This window comes from Alligator sinensis, unplaced genomic scaffold, assembly GCF_000455745.1.
Source record: "Alligator sinensis unplaced genomic scaffold, ASM45574v1 scaffold474_1, whole genome shotgun sequence".
Taxonomy (NCBI): Eukaryota; Metazoa; Chordata; order Crocodylia; family Alligatoridae; genus Alligator; species Alligator sinensis.
In genome coordinates, this window is record NW_005843092.1 from 292305 (window position 1) to 313062 (window position 20758).

General features: G+C 42.5%; 1 protein-coding gene across 1 annotated transcript in view; it reads left to right on the forward strand.

The window, feature by feature from the left end:
- Nucleotides 1–3: 3 nt before the first annotated feature.
- GAS6 (growth arrest specific 6) overlaps nt 4–20758 on the forward strand; it is a gene marked incomplete at its 5' end in the record, with an annotated part of 65338 nt that continues 44583 nt past the window's right edge. Inside the window, 4 exons of the mRNA XM_025193710.1 lie at nt 4–61; nt 1417–1583; nt 14441–14465; nt 15170–15232. Of these exons, the coding sequence (XP_025049495.1) occupies nt 4–61; nt 1417–1583; nt 14441–14465; nt 15170–15232 (313 nt within the window). The remainder of the gene's footprint in view (nt 62–1416; nt 1584–14440; nt 14466–15169; nt 15233–20758) is intronic.

The window sequence follows — 20758 nt, forward strand, 5'->3', positions numbered from 1 at the left end:
CCCGCCGCCCGCGCCGCCGCCCTGCTGCTCGCCCTGCTGCTGCCTGCCCACGCCTCGCACCGTGAGTTCTGCCCGGGGCCGGGGACCCCACGCGTACGGGCACACGCGCTTTCGCCCTGGACACGCACACGGCTTCCCCTCCTGTACCGCGCACACTTGCCTTCCCCACACGCGCACATGCACAGACGCATCTCTCCTCCCACCCCCACACGCACGCCTTCTTGACTCCCTTCCCTCCCTGCCCCCGGCACAGACACAGGCGTGCCTTGCACACATGCACACCTTCCTCACCTGCACGCACCCCCCTTCTTCCTCCCCCCACACAGACCTTTCCTGCTGCCCCACACCTGGCCCCCTGGGGAGCCCACTCTTCCCAGCACAGTAATGCTGGGGAGGCAGCTGGATCCCTGCCCCCCCACTCTCCTGGAAAGTGCTCCAAGTGGGGGAGGTAGCCATGATGTTGGCCCTGGGGAATGGGTTGCTTTGTTACAGCCTTGTGGGGGGGGCATTGTTTGGGATGTATGCATGGGGGGAAACCTGTTGCGTGCTTTGGGTGGGGGTGCAGGTGTGGGGGTGACTGTGCCCCCTGTGTGCACACATGTAGGCCTGCAGGAGGGATATGACTGTGTGCGGGGGGGTGAGTGTACACCTGCATGCATATGTGTGCATGCATGCACAAGGGATATGACTGTGCCCCTGCCTGTGTGTGAATGCGCATCTATGGATGCAGGAGGGGTATATGATTGTACCCCTCTGAGCGTGTGCACATGTCTGTGTGTACATACATGTGCAGGAGGTGTATGATTGTGCACTTGCATGTGTGTGCGTCTACACATACATGAGGGGTATGATTGCGCCCCTGTGTGTTTGTGCACACACGTACATGTATACATGTAGGAGGGATATGACTGTGCCTGCGCAAGCGTGCATGCAGAAGGGATATAACTGCGCCTCTGTGTGTGTGTACACCCATATATTTGCGCATACATGCATGCTGGAGGAGTGTGACTGCCCTTGCATATGTGCGCACACATGTGTACATGTATGTATGCAGGAGGGGGTATGACTGCCCTTGCATGTGTGTGTATGCATGCAGGGGGGCCGGTTGTGGGAGCTCTCGGGATGTGCATGGAGCGAGCGTGCGATGACATCCCTGGCCTGACCTTGATGTGGGTGGTGAGCACAACTAGGGCTCCACTTTATGAGTGTGGCGCATTGTGTGTGTGCATGTGCACATATGTGTGTGTGTGTGGAGGAGGGAGGGAGGGGATATTGTGCCCATGGGCACCTCTGTGTGCAGCTGTATCATTGTCCTTGACCCCTGGCCTGTTTTCAAGCCCGGGGTCTAGAGCTGACTCTTGCATTCACTGCCATCTCTCTGTCCCCTGTGCTCTCTCCGCCTGCTTGCGGCTGCAGCAGTGCTGCTGAGAGCCCCGGAGGCTGCCCAGTTCCTGCAGCAGAGGCACCGTCGCGCCTACCAGATCTTTGAGGAGACCAAGCAGGGCCACCTGGAACGGGAGTGCGTGGAGGAGCTGTGCAGCAAGGAGGAGGCCCGGGAGGTGTTTGAAAATGACCCTGAAACGGTGAGGCTGAGGAGTTGCGGTTTGCGTTGGCCTTCTGCCACCACCCCCCCAACAGCTGGCGGGGTGTGGGGGAGGGGTGCACAGCTGTCTGCACATCTGAGGAGGTGGTTAGGGGGAGGAGGAGGAACCACTTGATAAATAACTCGACCTGCTCAGCATAACCCAGCGCAGTGTGCCTGTTGTCAAGGTCAAGGAAACCGAGTGAATGAAGGGCTGGTTAAATTTGACTGGGCTAACATTGTTTGGAGTGAGACATTTCATCCAGGAGGGTCAGCGTCCTGCCTTTGCATTCAAAGGTCAAATTTATCAGTGTCACCTGACCGAGGGTAACCTAATACTCCTGCCTTTCTGTCTGAACACCTTTCTCTCCATCTTCTTCTCTCCATCCTGTCCCCAGAACACTTCAAATCCGTATAACTGTGTCCCAAAGCAGCATGCCAGAGGAAAAAAAAAATTGCAGAAGAAATGTCATAAATAAATGTTAGCACTTCCAAGTCATAATCATTTTGGTCGGGGAATCTGGGGTTTAGGCTTAGAACCCCTCTAAGAAAGAAAAGGGGGAGCATTTGATTAGATGCCATTGCAGCAAGTATGATGCTGCACATAGTTTCACATTGAGTTGCCACCTACAAAAACAGCATATAGAATTCTTGAGTTGTTCATAGCCATATTTGTATCTTCAGTACTATACCAGGAGCCTGTTTTTGTACTTTTAGCAAAATGAAACAACTGTATTCCTATGAAGTTTGTTGGTTTTCTTTTCCAGATAGCTTTCACTTTCTTGGCTTGCTGCTTTGAATAGGCTGGCCCCACCTCAGAGATTATCTGGCACTGATTTTGTGGTGGAAAGTGAATTCCAAGGTTGACGAGCTTGATATTGTACAGGGAGTTCCTGTTAATGGCCTAATGCTTTTTAGGGGAGGAGGAAAGATCTGGCTCTTGGCTCTTCTTATTGAGGAGTTAATATTTTATATTCAAGTCAAAACATGTCTTGACATGTTAGTGTTGTTAGGCTGATAGTGCATTTAATGTAACTATCCATTGCCCTGTGAGATGGCACAAAACAATAGGAAGAAGTACAGCAAATAGGTCCTTAGGCTGGTTTTTAATTTTGACTAATTGCATTTCAGAGTTTAAAATTGAACTCCTGCTTACTCCGGTCTGCAAAGTGTCTGATACACTCCTATCTGTGTGCATACACTCACATCTAGATGCAGTCTGGTTTGGTATTCTAAGAAACAGAGTTAACGCAGGAAAAACACTTGAAATGTGATGACAGACTAGCTAGTGCTATAATGTTCTATATTCCACTGGACTAGAATCTTCCAATTTGTAGTCATTCATTATAAGGACAGTGAATGTGGGAGAAAATATAAAATCAGATGGCAAATGCAAACTTTGACTAGTTAAAGGGTAGGTAATCTGAGGTCATCAGTTGTATTTATTGGCCTTTAGCCAAGAAAATTGTCAAAGGTGTCGCGTCTACAATACATAGACAAGCATGTTCACAGGAAGAGGAGACTACTGTAAGTGTATGTAACAATTATTAACAATAGCTGGCACTTATTTTGCAGTTTGGAAAACTATAATTTTCTTCCTGTAATGAAAACATTGAAGTAATTTGGGCCTTAAATCTATTTAGCTATAAAGATACGTTATCTGAGATGGTATCATGGTACTTGAGCACTTTTTAAAATAGTAAATATTTCACAAATGAAACTTGTTTTGGTGGGTATCTCTATTGCTGCTCTTTGGTCTGGTTAAAAAAACAGTAAAGAAACATGATCAGGGTTGACAGGCCTCTAATGATTGTGTCCTCTTAAATGTTCTACTAGTATCCAGACATCAAAATATTGTTTTAAAGCCACTGTATACCTAAGGGTATTCTTCTCCAGAGACAGCTACCCAAACACCAGAAATGCAACTTTTGTTAGTTTTGTACAGCATGTCCCTCTTGTTGTGTCTAGAGATGTACTGATACATTGGTTCCATATCAGCACCGATATAGGGAAAATTGACAGCATCGGAAATCGTGTTCGTTTGTTTTTTCCTGGTGTGGCGGATAAATGCCTTACCCACACCAGCAACACCGTTGCCCAAAGTCTTGGCAGTGCTTGGGCAGGCACAGCTGAAGCCCAGCCAACATGTGAGATGGGGGACAGCAGAACTGCGGGAGCGAAGCTGGTTCCCAGCCTGGCAGGGTCTCAGGCCTGGTCTGCCCAGGGTGGCTCCTGGCAGGGGAAGACCTCGGGGGAACACGGGCCGCTCCGCTCCTCCGCTTCCCTGTGGCAAAGGGAAATGGCCCCTGGGCGGACACAGGCAGCCACCACGGCAGGAGAGCAGCGCCCAGCCCAGCTGCAGGGAGCAACAATCCTCCTTCCCCGCCGAGCAGCGCAGCCCCACAAGCCGGCGCTGCCCGAGGGGGGCCGGAGCGAGGTGGCCGCTGCACCACAGCCCCTCACTCGCCTGCCCACATGGCCCTGTTCACCATGGTGCCCAGCCACCCACACACACAGCCCTGGTGGCCTCAGCGCTGAGAGCCCAGAGCGCGGGGCCCGGTGGACACGGGCTCCTGCCGCCTCGCCCCGCAGAGGTCACGCCAGACCCCACCTGCCGAGGCCCCCCCTGGGGCTGCCCTGCCGACTGCCTGTGCCAGGCGCTGCGCCCTGTTCCCGCCCCACGGCCGCCAAGCCTGGCGGGTCCTGGGAGGCGGGCGGGACGCCAGGGGCAAGAGGCCCGGCCGGAGACAACTAAAAGCGGGCGCTGTCCTCAGCTTATCCGGTCAGGTGCAGCTGGGGCAGGCCTGCGCCGCGCAGCCCTAAGGGTGGCGGTGGGACCCGGCTCACGTGACATGGGAAGTCACGCAAGCCTGGCCCCGTGGGGATGAGCAGTTCCCTCCTTCACCCGCCTGTCCCGAGCGAGGGCCCTCGGGCCACAGAAAATGGCTTGGCGGGGCGCATGTTGGACAAGCCTGATGTAGACAGTAGCAGAAGACTGTAACTGAGCAACTGTTTCTGAGCAAGGTGAAGTAGCTTGCATGGAGTTCCATACTGTGTCACTTAGACTGTATCTGGTACTTAAACTGGCTCGGTATGTCTATGCTGCACCCCAAGGTGTGCACCAAACTCACAGATGCCTTTAAAAATTGTAGTTAAAACAAAGCCAGAGGCGTAAGTTTACTCTAGAGTCAGTCTTAGAATTGTTCTTTGGAAAGACAGCTCTGTTGACCCAGTAAATAGCAATTAAATGTTTCAGCACACGTCTGCAAGAGGTAAGGTGACTACCAGTTTGTTTTTTCTGTTTTTGCTTTGCTTTGTTGTATGGGCCAAGATTTTCAGAAAACAGTCTGCAGATAGTCATCAGGAAAGATGCAGTTTCTCTCAGAAATCTGAATAACAATGGTGTTGTCACATTTGTGATTGTTCACTTTAACCATACAATAACCATAACAGTGTTAGGTGTGGCTAATTATCCATTTATTTAGTCAGGTTTTTGTGTTTGTATTATAAAGAATATTGACAAGCCCACCAGGTTGCGGGAGGGAAGATCATTTGTAACATTTTAGACTGAGATTTTGTTCTACCCATAAAAATACATCACTTTGTTTATGGCTGTATGACTATAAATGGTAAAAACAAATGTGTGTAGTAGGGTAATGAGTTTTTAAATGGAACTGATTACAACATCTTTAGATACTGCTGCAAAACTCTTGGACTGGCTGAAGTGTGTGTGTGTGGTTTTTGTATTGCTTTTGTTTCCTCCAGCTAAAGAAGGTCAGTAAAATACCAATAGATAATTTCAACAGATAAAATAGACAGGGGAGTGGGGAGGGAATAAGGAAGGAAACACATTCATGAAGGTCCAGAATTTCTTCTTAAAGCAACCTATTGAACAAACAAACCATGTTTAATAAATAAGGTTGTAGTTGGAAAACATCTTGGATATAGAGCTAAGAATGTTATCTCCTTTAAGATGCTGATGAGGGTCTTTATAAAAGGCAGTAACATACAAATATTTAACCTCGGTATGCAGTTGGGGTCTTATAGCTCCTTAGCTGGCTGATAAACTGCTCTGGTATTTGGCTGACCTATTCTAAAAATGTAGTTACCCAATTACCTGTGTAAAAATGAGGGGCATAAGGGAAAGTGATTAGCAGTTTTATAAGGAGAGGTGTGGTAAAACAGGCTGCTCAGTGGACTGGTAGTTCCTCCTTTTTTTTTTTTTTTTTTTTAAATTCAGTTTGGTATGTGTGGGTGTGGGATGCACAATTTCTTGTAGTGGCAACTCATGAAAATGAAAATTACTTACCTACCACACTATAATTATTTGTTTTCAGGTGTTACTCCAGAGCAATTACTTACATTCTGCATACCATGTTGGACTTCAGTTTTTTTTAAGTTTTTGGGGCCATATCCTCAACTGGTGTAAATCAGAGTAGGCCTGTCAGTGAATCTCTGTCAGAATTTAGCAGCTAAGGATCTGTTTTTCTGATTTTCCATTTATAGATCTGACCCTACTCCTCAGATATGACAGGACAAATCAGTTGATGTTCAGCTGCATGCCTGATAGGCAACAAAGTACATGGTAGGCTCTGCTCTGTTTCAAAGGACTTGTATCCATATGGCACTTGTGTTTTGCCAGAAACGTAGGCAAGAAAATTGGTATAGTTACTACAAAATGTATGTCTTAATTCACTGTTTCGTATATTGTTGCTCCTAGTGATGTAAAACCTCTGATAACACCTGAAAGAAGAAAATGCCGTTTGTCAGTGCCTTCTACTTTTTTATTTTATTTTATTTTTTTGATTTGCAGTAGTTTTTGATTTGTGGATGAATATTTGATACTGTACTAAATTTCTTTCTTCAAGACTGATGTCTGCCATCAGTGAGCAATAGATTTAGTACCAGACAGTAGATTGTTGGGAGCATGGTTTCAGTTCCGAATCTATGTCCAGAATGAAAATGTGAAGACTTCCCTGGAAACGGAAAGTTTCGCCCTTTGAATTGCCGTAAGAGATGTTATCACCTATAATCATCATCGTCATAGTAGTAGTATTAATACTTCTACAAATTCTACTTGGCAGTCAGTGGATAGAAAAAATCAGATCTACAGGCTGGTTGGTCAAATTTGTTAACATTTGCTCGTGATTTCTTTTTTTGCTTGTCTTTATAATATGTGTTAAGTACAGTGCAGATTAGTTACAGATATACTGCACTTATTGAAACCTTACTCTTCTAGGAAGGATGTTTGGCAGCCAGTATTTAGGTCACACTTCTAATAATAGAGATTTAGATATAGATATCTAAATATTTATATTACATTAGAAAATAAGGAAGGAACGTAAATGTTGGAGTGGGGGACAGGGGAATGAAGTGGAGGGATGGGAGGCATAACATTTCTTCAGGTTTTGTTGGTAGATGTTACATAGTCTAGACATATATAATATCCATACTGTCTTTAAGCCTTATATTATCATCCCCTTTTAGAATGTTACTATCTTGGTCATGACAAAATCTTACAGGATTTGTTATGGAAAATATTTTCAGCATATTTCCTACAGTATTGCAATGCAAATGGAAAAAAAGCCAAAGTTACTGCTGGCATAAATATCTACATCTGTGCTGAAATCAAATTTGTCCAAGCGTGTGAATCATAGGAGAGCTTTGTGCTAATGACCTAACTATATGGATTCACTATTTGAAATAATTCAAGGCTAAAAGATTTCAAGAAAGGAAATGTTATGGATTCAAGACATTTTCTTGAGGATGGTACAATAGGAAAAAAGTATAGAAAAAGATGGAAAAAAAATTGCCATGGGTGAAGGTGACTCTGTTAGAGCTGTGCTTACTTGATCTGTGTGCACTGTGATGGCCCACGATGGTGGAAGAAACCTGGAAATTCTGAGACGCATCATCCTGGAAGTACAGTTAACTATAGTTCCTCTGGGTGGAAAAACATTAGTCTCTTTAGTAAAGAACACTCAAAGGCAGACTTGAAAAAACAGACATATGTAGGAAGATCACATAGGGTAGCAGAAAAGAAAAGATGCAAAAAGCAGAGTGAGTTAGTGTGAGCCAAAGAACTCTCAGAAGAAGACAACAAGCATTTATAAATATGCTGGAGGAAGAATATAGAAAAGCCCATTAATAAATGAGGAAAATGCTATCCGTTGTCATGATTCTGCAGCAAACTTTTTAAATTCAAAAGAAAAAGGGGAGGATGGAATATTATTCATTTAATTCAAGCAAATTTTTTGGGACTGGAACCATTGAATATGTGCAAATTGGCAGTCACAGTTTGAGTGTACGCTACAATTTTAAATAGTCTTAAGCTTAATGAATCACTACTTTTGAACAGTTATGAAAAACTAGCATCTAGTGATTGGATGGAAGCTAAGGAGTGTATTTATCTTTATAAAAACAAGGACAACTGCAGTTTGGGTAATCATACCATATACCCAAATTAAATCCATAACAAGAAAGTACTAGATGTTTCAAGTATACAAGGAAGCCAAATTAATTTACTTGGCCTGTTGTGTTGACTTGATGGCTCTGCAAGGAACATTGATCCTGTTCTGGGAAAACATAATGCTTGAGAGAGAAGCTAATATGAGACCAATTTTATTTTGCTGTGTTTTATTTCAAGAGGGTTAAAAACAGCTTGACTGGAGCTGAAAAGGAAAAAGGAAACCTGGTTTGTTCCCTTTTACCATTTTGTTTTTGTTTTTAATAATGTCTGACGGAACACAGACAACATTTTTTGGATTTTTTTCCCCCTGCTTTCTTTGTTTTAACATTGGAAATGAGATGTCGTCTGTTGTGGACAGCTAAGTGACCACATCTTTAATGGAAAAATATTTAAATAATTACGATTACTAGCACGGGTTAAGCAGATTCTCTGGTGCTAACATTTCATCTTAGTATAGATGAAGTTGTATCAGCCGCTCCAAGACTTTCAGTGTGGTGTTGAATAGACCCAGCTCTGATCAGGGTTATATGATATGATGCTAAAATAAAACAAGCAGTTGGCAACCAACTAGGCTAGGGCTTCTAACATTTCTGAATTAATTTAAGCAACAGTGGGGAAAAATTCACTGGTGTAGATGGGGTCTTTTGTTGTGCTTTCAGAGCAGCTATTTAGAAACCGTGACTCACATAGGACTGCTGAGTTGGTGTTCTTCCATCTTCTCTAAAAATATGGCAGAATGAACATGTACCGGGTGTAATTTCATTGGTTTATAAGCTGTAATACTAACTGAGTTTGACCGGCGGATGGGGGTAAATATACCAGAATAAAAATACCAAATTCTTTGTAAGCATTGTTCTAATGCTGAATGTTGGAAACAGAGAATGGAAACGCATTGTATTAAAAGACTAACTTTAAAAAAAAGAAAGTAGTTTGGTTTATTTAAAGACCTGTTTCTTATCTCCTGGACAGTGAAGAAAAAGTCTCTTTCTCTTGAGTAGAATGGAACAATGTAAGCAGGAGCTTGCCTGAAAAGACTGGCGCTGTGATACAGTTTCCAGTTCACTTAAGGGGTGGAGATTTGGATCGTATGAGGCTTCTCCTGGTCTTTCTCCTCTCTCCAAGATCTTTGTTATGTCATCTTTTGGAAGCACATTCTACATTGTGTATGACTTTTATTTAGAGTTGGCATAGACAAGACTGGATGCTGCTGGTTATATTATACCGTTCTTGAAAAGGAAAGAACTGGGCTGAATGACATGTAGGATTCAGGATCAGTGAGAAACTTATATCCAGTAGCAAGAAGCAGGGTTGGAAATGAAGCAGAAAGATTAATTTCTGCGTTGATGGGTATAGGCATAGAGGTTCAGAATTGTCCCAACCAGCACTGATGTAGGTCAACACCTGTTTCCTCCATGGGCTGGAACATGTTGCCGCCTTGTTGTGTGCAGTGTGATGTTACTGCTGTATGGAATAGTTGTAATGACTGGTGAGATCAACAGTATAACTGGTCAAGGGCTGGTCTGGAAAATATTTATGTCTAACTCCATTTGTGTGTAAGATTATGTAAATAAAGCCCACAGCTTGGATCTTCTTCCTAAACATTATTATAAAAGCAAGCCCAAGGGAAAGAAGTTGACAGCATATCAGTGCTAATTTCTTTTCCTCAAACCTTGAGCTAAAAACTAACAAACACAACTAAGGCTGTAATCCTGTGGTGAGTTTTTCCACCACAGTGGTCACAAAAAAGATTAACTAATAACTTGTTGTCTTTTGATGCTCTAAATAACTGTGTGACCCTCTAGATAGCAAGATGTTCAGCAGCCTAATGTTTAACTTCAACTAGTTTGAGACTAAACAATGTATGAAGGGTTCATCTTTTGTTGTATTTTTCTGTATTCGGGGTGTATTAATAATTCTATTTTGGTTCTTGTAAAAACCTGAAAATGGAATGGAAATCTCTTGTTTCATATTATATTTTTTTCTTTTAAAGTGGGGGAAGAAAAGGGGAAGTGACCTTCGAAGAGTCGGAGAGCTGAAACCCCTCTTCTCCCACTGAAACCCCCAGAAACTGGAGGGCTCTGGGAGATAAAAATCTTTGGAATAGAATGAGATCAACCAAGTGTCACCACATGGACTAGAGCAGTGAGACTGTACTGTGGAGTACAACTGTTCTCAACCAGGATGCACTGAGATTCTTTCAAGGGTGTCAGGGGGTGCCACACAGTGTTAACGCAGTTAGGTGTACGCATATGATCCACAATATAAACCCAGAGATTTCAAATAGCTCAATCCATAGCATTAAAAACATACTGACCTGTTTTTAGAGGTGCACCAGTGCATTGGTCCGTATCACATTGGCACTGATAAAAGGAAAATTGACATTATTGGCAGTTGGCTTTTTTTGGCTGATGTGGCCAATTTAATGTCGCCAATAAATGCTGCGTGCGTGCATGCAGCCTCAGCATGCACGCAGCTAACTCGGCAGCTTGGAGAACAGTGTCTGGCTGGTAAGTCTTTTGGGGGACAGGGGTGAGGGGAGGGAAGGGGTGTAGGAGGGACAGATCAAGGCCCCCACAGTGAGAGAGGAGGGGAGCTGGGGCAAGCGCTGCCCAGCTGGGATGGAACATGGGATGGAGATGTGAGTGGCTCATGTGGGGATTGGGGGGGCAGTTACTGCCACAGCTCACCCACCCCAAAGGAGTTGTGGGTCATGTGCCCCCCTGATCTGTGCACAGGGTGAGGGTGGGCTGCCGCTGTGGGCTAGGTCTGGGTGTGGTGCCAGGTCCCTCCCGGTTGGGGGGGTTGTTTGGGGCAGCACTTGTGGTGGGCAGCAGTGGTGCTTTGAAGCTTTAACAATGAAAGCTACTAGGGGTGCACCAATAAAGATTTGCTTGGCCAATACTGGTAGCCGATTATTAACCAGCCATATTGGCCAATACCAATCCAATAACCAATGTACAGGAATGCAGGCTGGCAGCATGGCGAGCAACTCCCTGCAGGTAAGTCTTTGGAGGGGGAGGGGCATGGGGGGGCAGATTGAGGTCTGGTAAGTCTGTGGAGGGGGAGGCAGTGGGGAAGGGATAGGGGCTGGGGCTGAGGGCACTGTCCAGCCAGGGCAGTGAATGGAACCCAGGGCTGGGGCAGGGAGTGGGACAGAGCTGCTGCAGGCTTGTTCAGGGAATCAGTGTCCTAGTGCTTAAAAATGGCGGCAGGAGCGCTTGATCTAAAGCTCGTTGAATGAGCTTTAGTTCAGGTGCTGCCAGCACCGTTTTTAATCATGGGGATGCTTTTAACTGGAGCTGAGCACAGTAAAGGTGGCTGTGGGCTGCTCATTGCTCCTGCTGCTGCCAGGCGGGCAGGGGATGTGTGGCCTGCATGGGGTTCCTGAGGGAAAGGCAGCAGAGTGTAGAGCCCTGAGCCCACAGCGAGCAGCCTGCATCTGCCCCGTGTACCCATCTGGGGTGCGCACATGCCCCCATCCCCATGCCTCCCTGGGGTATGCGCTCAGTAGCAGAGAGCCTCCCCCTGTCACCTTCCACAGCTCCATCCCGCTCCCAACTCCACCCTGGGTCCCATTCACTGCCGTAGTTGGGCAGCACCCCCAGCCCCTGCCCCTTTCCCTCCCTCCCTCCCCCCACCCTTTCCCTCCACAGACTTACCTGCAGGGAGCTGCTTTCTGCACTGCCCAGCTGCATTCCTGGCCATGTGCATGTGTGCGGATATGCTTGCATGAGGCGTCCAGAGGCCCTGGCCAGAAGGCATATTATATTTATTGGTGTACATTATCAGCTACACTAGGCAAAAAAAGCCAATAGCTGATAATGTTGATTTTTTTTCCTTTTATCAGTCCCAATCCAACATACAACTGATATATCGGTGCACCTCTAAAAACTACTAATCGGGACTTCTGCAAAATAATACTGATTTCCTGTGGTAAAAATAGGAAGTTTGTCTTCATTCTAGGCAGTTTTTTTAGTTGCAGCTGAAAGACTACAGGCTCTCTGTAAGCCTGCAGGAATGGAAATTTGTTGGAGAGAAAATGCCATTTTCAGCTCAGCTCTCAGTTCTTTTTGTCATAGCTTAGAATTAAACAAGTTGAATAAAAAGTTAAAGGATCATAAGTAAGTTGCATTAGCACCCAGGGTTAGCCTTGTTTTTATTTAATACAATATTTTCAGTGGCAAAGTATGAACTGTACAAATGGATTTCCTACTGGGCAATAAATACTGGTTATTTCTGTTACGATAAACAGAGGAGTCTGGCATGAAATATACAAATGAAACATTGGAGGGACGGAAGGAAAAAGGGGTTAAAATTATATTTATAGTTTGCAATTTAAACTAGTTGTATGTACTGTGCGCCTCCAGAATTGCAGTTCATGGTGAAAAACGCCATACCAGCTTCACTCTCAGAAACAACAACAAAGGTTATAATTTTGTATAAAGACTCAGTAAGCTGCTTCGTTTTACCTCAGGTTTATGATAGGAAAGTTGTCTGTGAACAAATTAGCTAAATCATTTTAAATGAGAAATTAGATTGAGATCAAAATGACTGTACTTTCCTAATATACTTCATCATTACTAGTAAGTGTGTTGAGTGTATTTTTCACGTTTACAACCTACGTTATTATGGATTTAAGTCTGCTATAGGAAGAGGCATGGTGTGAAAAAAATGCAGCTTTGGTTCCTTCATACTCATTTAAAATGTCAGTTTTGCCAACGGTTGGATTACATTGGTCTTGATTGTACCATTTCCCATTGCTGTATTTTCAAAAAAAAAAGGAAAGGATTTAAGAAGAACAGTGGAGCATTTTATTCCATCCATCCATCCATCCATGATTCATTTAGTGAATTTAGGTAAACCCAGCCAAGTGCTCTTTGGAGTACCTAAGCTATTTATATTTACCTTTATTTTCACAGTCTTTGCTTTGTTTTCCAAAGCTTTGCTTTTGTACACTATGCTTGAGAAACTGTAAAACAGCAGAAAAACAAGGATGCTTGATCCAAATACCAGTAATAAGGACTAGCTTCTGAGCTCATCATTCACCATTTACTCAACCAAATTTCCAGCAGTTTCAGTATGTATATGACCAGTCAAGCTCATGTGGCTTTGTTTTAGCAAAAGCAGTATGTTTGCCAAAACTTGATGATTTTTACTTTCTATCCCCTGTTCCTTCCCTGCTCTTCCCCTGGGAATACAGTAGTTCAGGTTACATGACTAATGTTGGCTAATTGATTGTGTTGGTGACTGTGATATGACTCCTTTATGACTGTGTATGCATGTGTGCATGCAAGTGGAGGTGTGCTCTCACATTCATGTCTGAAATAGGAGGAGGATAAATGAATTGCTGATGATTAGGTATTTCTGTCTCCCAAACAACTTTTTGTCATATGAGATATTTAGAAAAAACGTCACCAAATCATCCCCGCCTTACCGCAAATAATGATATTATGCAGAAGAATTTCAAGTAAAGAATGACAGTTATAGTTGTGATAATGTGATTAGCAAGGGAATAGCCTGCTTAAGTTAGAACCAAATTTAAAACCTTGAAGTAGTCCACATTTTTTCCTGAATCATCTAACCCCTGTTCATCTTAATTTTAGCAATATGGATATTAGTAATAGAAATTGTAAGTAACAATGTTAAACACAGTATAATGATGAAAAAGGGATCTTTCCTGTAAACAACTTTTGTCTGCTGTTTCTAGGACCTCTTAAGGCGATTTGTGGCCTATATGAAGAGTGTATTGTGAAGATGTGTTTGACCTCTAAATCCTCTAGTTTTGAACTCTGCTTTCCCCCTCGCATACTTGCAGTGTTCCTTTCCTAGTTTGATATTGCTAGCTATATAAATTACTGAGCAGTTTTGCCAGGGATTTACTTCATAGCAATAGTGTGCTCCTCTTTTTAGAGGCAAAGGCAAAATGTAGCCTTTAATTTATTGGTTAAAATGCTATGGTGGTTTTGCTGCTGTAGCAAGAGTCTGAGGCAGGGGAGAAACTAAATGATTCTGTACTTCTTCCCTCTGGTTTTTATCCCCAGATTCCTATTATTTCCTCTACCTCCTGCCATGATCGGCATCTTTACCTCTTGGATAGAGGGTAAGTGGCTTCCTGTTCAGTCACTGACAGTACCACTTCATAAGTCAGCTGTCAAAAAATCATTTGAGACTGCAGCCAGCATTTCTTTCCTGTCCTTCAGACTCGGCATGTCACTTCAATGATATTCTTTCTCTATTGGCCCAGAATGAAAGCAGTGAAAAGATCTGTGTTCAGATCTTGTGCAAACGCCATATGAGACCACCAAACTATCACTAGTAGTTAAATATTAGTAACATCAGTAAAAAAAAGTTATTCCAATAAATGTTTGCTTTTTTTCTTTCTTCTACAGGAATATTTTTACCCGAAATACTTGGGTGAGTGCAGTTATTACTTTCATTTTTTTTGGCAGCTCTGATGTGTGCCTAACATTAGAACAGGGGACAGCCAAAGCCTTCTCAAATGAATATAATAGAGATCCTGTAGCAATTACCGTGTATTGTGTATCGTTTTCCTGAAATAGAGCTAAGTGTTTTGTATATGCACTATTAAGGGTGCATATTTTTATTTCTATCCTCTGTATAATTACTCACACAGCATTTTACATATTATATTACAGATGTATATTAAAATGTGTGTGTAATGCTACATTTATTTTTGTAGCTTACATCATTGCTGTGTAACTTGCAGTCTCCTAAAATGGACACACTTTTAATTAGTTGACTTTAAATATATTTTAAATAAATGGATTAGCTTGCAGATCCATCGCTCTTTATATTCTGTGCATCGTTGTCAATATTCAGCATATTTTGGTATTTGCACTTGGCATTTACTATTCAAGATTACAAATGTTAGCTCTTAGAATACTCCAGGTGCCTTTTAGAGTCTTCTGTTTAGTAGGTAAGATTTTTAGTAACTATTAACATCCATTTAGCACCATAATAGCATGACAGAATGATCCTATTGTGCATCAACACCCCCAAACCTGTCTTGACATCATCAGGCTACATATTAGTTTACACATTGTGATAACTGGCATGTAATTACAATAATAATAATAATTTCATTTTCTATCCTTCAGCTTGTATTCAGAAATATGGGTCACCGTATACAAGGAGTCCAGATTTCCTTACATGCGTTCATAGTAAGCATCTTTCATATTGTCTATTGCAATTAAACATAAATGTCATTGTGTTTGAGGAGGTGAGGGCACCTCAGTCATCTCCATCTTTGATAGTGCTTTAGTGCCTCCTTTCCCACATACTTCAGTTAAGATTTTGTGTTACCTGTGCCACATTTCTATCTGAATAACCAACTGACACTGTTTGCGGACCTTTTAATTTGTCTACTTCATCATCTTCCAAATATCTTCCATTGTGTAATTGTGCCAGGCATTCCTCCTTCTTCTCTCCCCCATTTCCAAAGGGCTGAGCAATCTGGGAAATGAGGGAGAAGACAACCAAGATTTACTTTGGGCTTGGCTCTTCATTTTTCTTTTTCCCTCCTCTTTGAAAACACAAGTTAAAGCTTATCTCTGTCATTGAGTGACTACCTATTAAGAATTGCCTTTGAATTTGAAGCTTAAGTGGGACTTTGGTGACTTGCTACACTGCCTGGGGTGAATTTCAGTTATCATGTGAAATTTCTCTAGTGTATGAAAAGCTTTCAAATCAGGCCTGATCGTTTGTAAGTAAAATGGTAGCTTTCCTCACAGTGAGCCGTACAGATCTAACTTGGAGCCGCTTTGAAAGTCAAGCTGGATTCTTTCTGGCTTGTACATTTCTTATCAATAAATATTCTGCGATTTTAATTTAATCACCGATTTGCTAATTCCCACTCTCTCCCCCAGAGCTCTGTAGTGCTGAAAACACAACATTGCAAATGGATTTTGGCACTGATCTAAGGAGACATGATTCTAAACATGCTTAGGTTTCAAATCAGTTGAGTCAAAAAGCACTGCTTAGACATAGTCACTTTTTTTTCCCTCTCGCATTGTTGTCTTAGCACAATCTAGTTTGACTGGTCATTTAATTATACCAATGCCAGGACATTCTCCATCAGAGAGGGAAATGGTCACAAAATTACATTTTCAAGTTTAAAATCTGTTAACTTTGGAGCAATTTTTCTAAATAGTTCATAAAGGTGCCTTTACTTGAACTCCAGAATTAATAAACAGCACTTCAAGATCTGGCCTCACGTAAAGCAGCAACATGATTTATAGATTGTAAAGGAATTATCTGAATTAATGATGAAATGTTTTAGAAATATTAAACTGGTGGGTGCTAATTGTAATTTAGACCTGAATGAGAGCTGAATAAGAACTTGAGAACCCCACTGTAGAGAGAGAGCACTATCAGTATTTTTCTTCTCATGTTAAAACCTTTAAAATAGGAAGAAGGCAGGGTAGAGGTGCATTTTATAGACTAATGGAATCAGAGATGCATAAGCTTTTTAATTTTAAAGTACGGAGCCAGCCATTGCTTGAGTACACAGGGTGAGTAAAGAAGGGCATAGAAGGAGCCCTTTCCCCTTGTACCCTCTCAGAAGTGCATTTTGTAATTTCTGTCTTTAGGCTCACTTGAAGACCGTGTTTCCATTGGTCTTGTATGACTAGTCTGCTAAAGGGCTGTGGAGCAGGGGTGTCAGACTCGTGGAATTGCATGGGAGTGGTTCATGGCTGAACTGGGCCCACAGACCAGCCCTGCATGCCAGATCCAGGGTGTATGGGCAGTCTGGTATAGGCACCAGGTGCATCATGTGTCCTGGAGCAAGCTCTGTGCGCAGTACGCATCCCAAATTGGTCTGCTACGGGTGCCTCATGTAGTGTACATCCTGGACCAGCCCCACCATGCACAGCATGCATCCAAGAGTAATTGTGCGCAATATGCATCCACACCAACCTTGAGCATCATGTGAAGGGTGCAGGGCCAATCCAACAAACGTCTCGTGCTGTGTGGATCCACTCTGAGACCCACAGGCAGCCCTGCAGGCCAGTTGATAGGTCTCCATGAGCAGGATTTGGCCCACAGGCTGTATTTTTTACACCCTACTATAGAGGGCTGTGCCAGTAAGATGCACTTGAGTGTAAAACTGCTTAATGGTGTTATTTTCCTCTCCAAACAAAGTAGTTGAAGTCTTATTAATCCATCAGACAAATGCCTAACAAGTTTCAATGGGTACAGAGTCCTGCTAGATAAACTCCTACTGGAAATGAATTAATAATTGCCAATTGTAAAGGTAATTTATCACTTGTGGTAGTTTACCAAAGAATGTAGGGGTTTGCTACCATTTGAAATTCAAATTGGATCTCTAGATTGGCAGTTTCACCAGAATTTCTAAACTTGACACTGGAATTGCTGGGTAAATTCTGTGGCTTGTGTTAGATATTAAGTCAAACAGAATAATAAAGCAATACCTTTTCACTTATTCATTTAATACCAATGAGATAGGTGAACAATGTTATTTTTGTAACTAGACAAGTTGTCTGTGTAGTTTTAATCAATTTGTTTCATAAATATCAGCAGATAAACTAGGAGCAAGTGGTGGTGAATGGCAAAAGTAATCACTGTATTAGGACTCTGAAATGGAACTAGAACTGTTGTGCTCTAAGTCATATTTAAGGATTAAGTCATGATATTATGGGTATGAGTAAAGTGAGAATGCTTACCTAAATCAATGAAGAGAAAGGCTCCATAAGCCATACTCTCTTTGCTGAAGTCAGTGGAAATAAGCTTATGTGAAATCCAGCAGGAGAGCATCATTAGATGCGGTATTATGAATACATACGCACACATGTGAGAAGAGGAGTATAACATTTGGCACATTGTTGGCCCTATACAAAAAGTAAAATAGTTTGTCCTTCAATCCTCAGTGGTATTGGATATGTTTAATTGCAGAGAGGGGTGAGGAGGGGGATAAATGCAGAGACTGAGGGCTCACAGGTAATCTTGGCCCTAATCCTTCCCACTTGTTTTGGCCATTGGGCTTTGGCTAGCATCACAGTGTGTGCAGGACTAGGTAAGGCTTCTTTAAGGAAAGTTAAGTCTGCTGCACATCTACTGTAGTCTGCATAGAAAAGGGATGTGCTGGTGAGAGCTGCTGTTTCCTGGCTCCTCTCTCTGGTCCCTGAACCCTCCTGTGAGCCTTGTCAGAAATGCAGAGATTTTTCAGATTGGGATATTGGCAGCAGTGTGTGGACAGCCCATGCATCTGCTCCACTCCCTACTGCAGCTTTTCCCTTTGTCTTTTAATGGTTTTTCTCTCTCCTGCCCAGCTGAGGGGGGAACGTTCTTTCCTCTTGCTGGTGGTGAATGGCCCTGGTTATTACCATGAACCTTTTAATGAGGGTCACATGTAAATGCTTTTTTTAGAATGATTTTTTTTTTTAAGACATGGGCTTCAGGGCTGTCTATGAAATATATATATTTTTTGGCAGCAGTCAAGTCACATTCCATTCCTGAACAGTCCTTTAGTCCACTGTTTCTCAACCTGTGAGTTGCAAGAATAGATGAAAGGGTGACAAACAAACTTTAAAAATGGATTCTCCTTTAAAGGAGAAAATCATGGCAAACCATGGCTTTTCCTTTGTAGGCTGCCCATACATGCCCATCCCCTACCCCACACACTAGGGGGCTGGCTCCTTGGGGGTTGGGGGCAGCGGGTCAGGAGTGAGGGGCACTTGGGTAGGACTGACCATCAGTGTTTACAAATGGGTCCTGGTACAAAAAAGGTTGAGAACCACTGCCTTAGTCCCTTTCTCCCCTGCCCTCCAGTCAACCCCTGCTGTGGTCCAAGCTCAGTTCTTGTTTTATCTATAGCTTGTTTCTAACTAGAGGCTGAAGATGCTTTAATTATTGAGCAGAAAAAAAACCTACTAGGATAAATGTGGCCATTTTTTCAGTAGGGACAGAATTATGGACATTAGGAGGGTAAATCCTATCGACTGCATTGGTTTTCTCTCCTTTAGAGCTATTCTCAGAGTTGTTTTCTAATTCTTCCCTCTTTCCCCTCCCCTCAGTCAATATACTATATTCAATAACAGACACTACCCCAGGCTAGCTTTTCCTGTCAACCTTCAGTCCGCCTCAAGCGTAATCGAGTCTTTCTTATAGGCAGGATCACAGTTGACTGGTATGTTTATGACTTACTATGTTCCTTTAAACGTGCTTCAGGGAGGGAAGGGGAGAAGTCTTCATGTCCTCCACTGTGGAAATAAAAAACAAGTACAAAACTATTGTTATGAGTAAACTGGATAAATGGCAGATGTAAAGCTGGCTATCTTTTTTTCTTGGTATAACTCTATGGCCATAAAATTTAGAAATATTGTATGTAATAATGGTTTAAAAGGTCCACTTTTGTCCATTATGAGGTGTGTTAGTGACAGCTGTGGAGCAGAAACTTAGATTTTTATTGTTTCCTGATTCCTAAAAATGAAATGGTATCTTCTTTTTTTTCCTCCATTTCTATGCTTAATATAGTGCTGGTCTTTACTGAAGTGCAAAATTTGTTGTTTATTTCTGCCCTATCATGTCTAAGATGTTTATTAGCTAGTAGTCAAAGACAATAATGTGCTGCAATAAGTATTTCATAAATGCATCAAAGGGATTTAATTTTTTTTGTCATTAGAAGTATTTTATTAAAGTTTTCAAATAAAGGGTCAGTGGAGGCATACTTTCAGGCTCAAAGAGGATGACAAGAGAAACACAGATACATAATTCTGACAAAAGATAGCATTCACTTATTCTGAAGTATCAAACACTTCTTCATAGCTTCACTCCTTCATAGCTAAGAACTCCTTCATAACCTTCAAATCCTTTATAACCTTCACTCCTTCATAGCTAAGAACTGTAATCAGGCCAGTAATCAAAGCACAGACTACATAGGGGGCATGTTTCAAAAAATAATTGTCAGGGAATGATCTATGCACTTTTCTCATCAGAATCCAGTGCATGAAAAACCCTTCCATTTTCTCCTTTAATGTGTATGTTTATTCTCCGAGTGCATGCAGATATTGTGATTGCACTACAAGAGAGTGAGAGAGAAAAGTAAGAGCAAATACAGTCTTGCAACGAACTTGATTTACAATGGGTAAAAATGTGGTGCCTTTTGTATTAGGGTCTCAGCTAACTAATTGCAATGGAAGAAGTATTCAGCCAATGTGATCATTGTTTATGGAGAAAATTGCAAGCCATAATTAATGCAGAAAACAGGATTTTTTTTACTTTTATTACTGTATCATGCAACTAGTTTGCTGTATCTTGGGCAAGTAAAAATGGCCAGATTTTTTCAAAGGGGACTGCTGAGTTAGTGTGACTCTCTTGAGCAACTTAGAATCTGGTTTTAAGTTACCTTTGGTTGGAGGTCCTAATGTGTCAAGTTAAAAGCCCAATAATCAGTGGTTTTGAAAACAATAGTCTTGATTCAGAGGTCAAATTTAACTATGTTTGTAATGGTTATAATGATATTTGTTAAAATTCTTTGAATTGCTTTGATGAAAAGCAAAATGTTAAGTACAATGTGTCTGCTTTATTGAATGTTATTGCAAGCATTCCTCCAGTTTAAAAAATAACAAGTTTTACATGGAACCAAGTTCATAGATTCATAGATGTTAGGGTCGGAAGGGACCTCAATAGATCATGGAGTCCGACCCCCTGCATAAACAGGAAAGAGT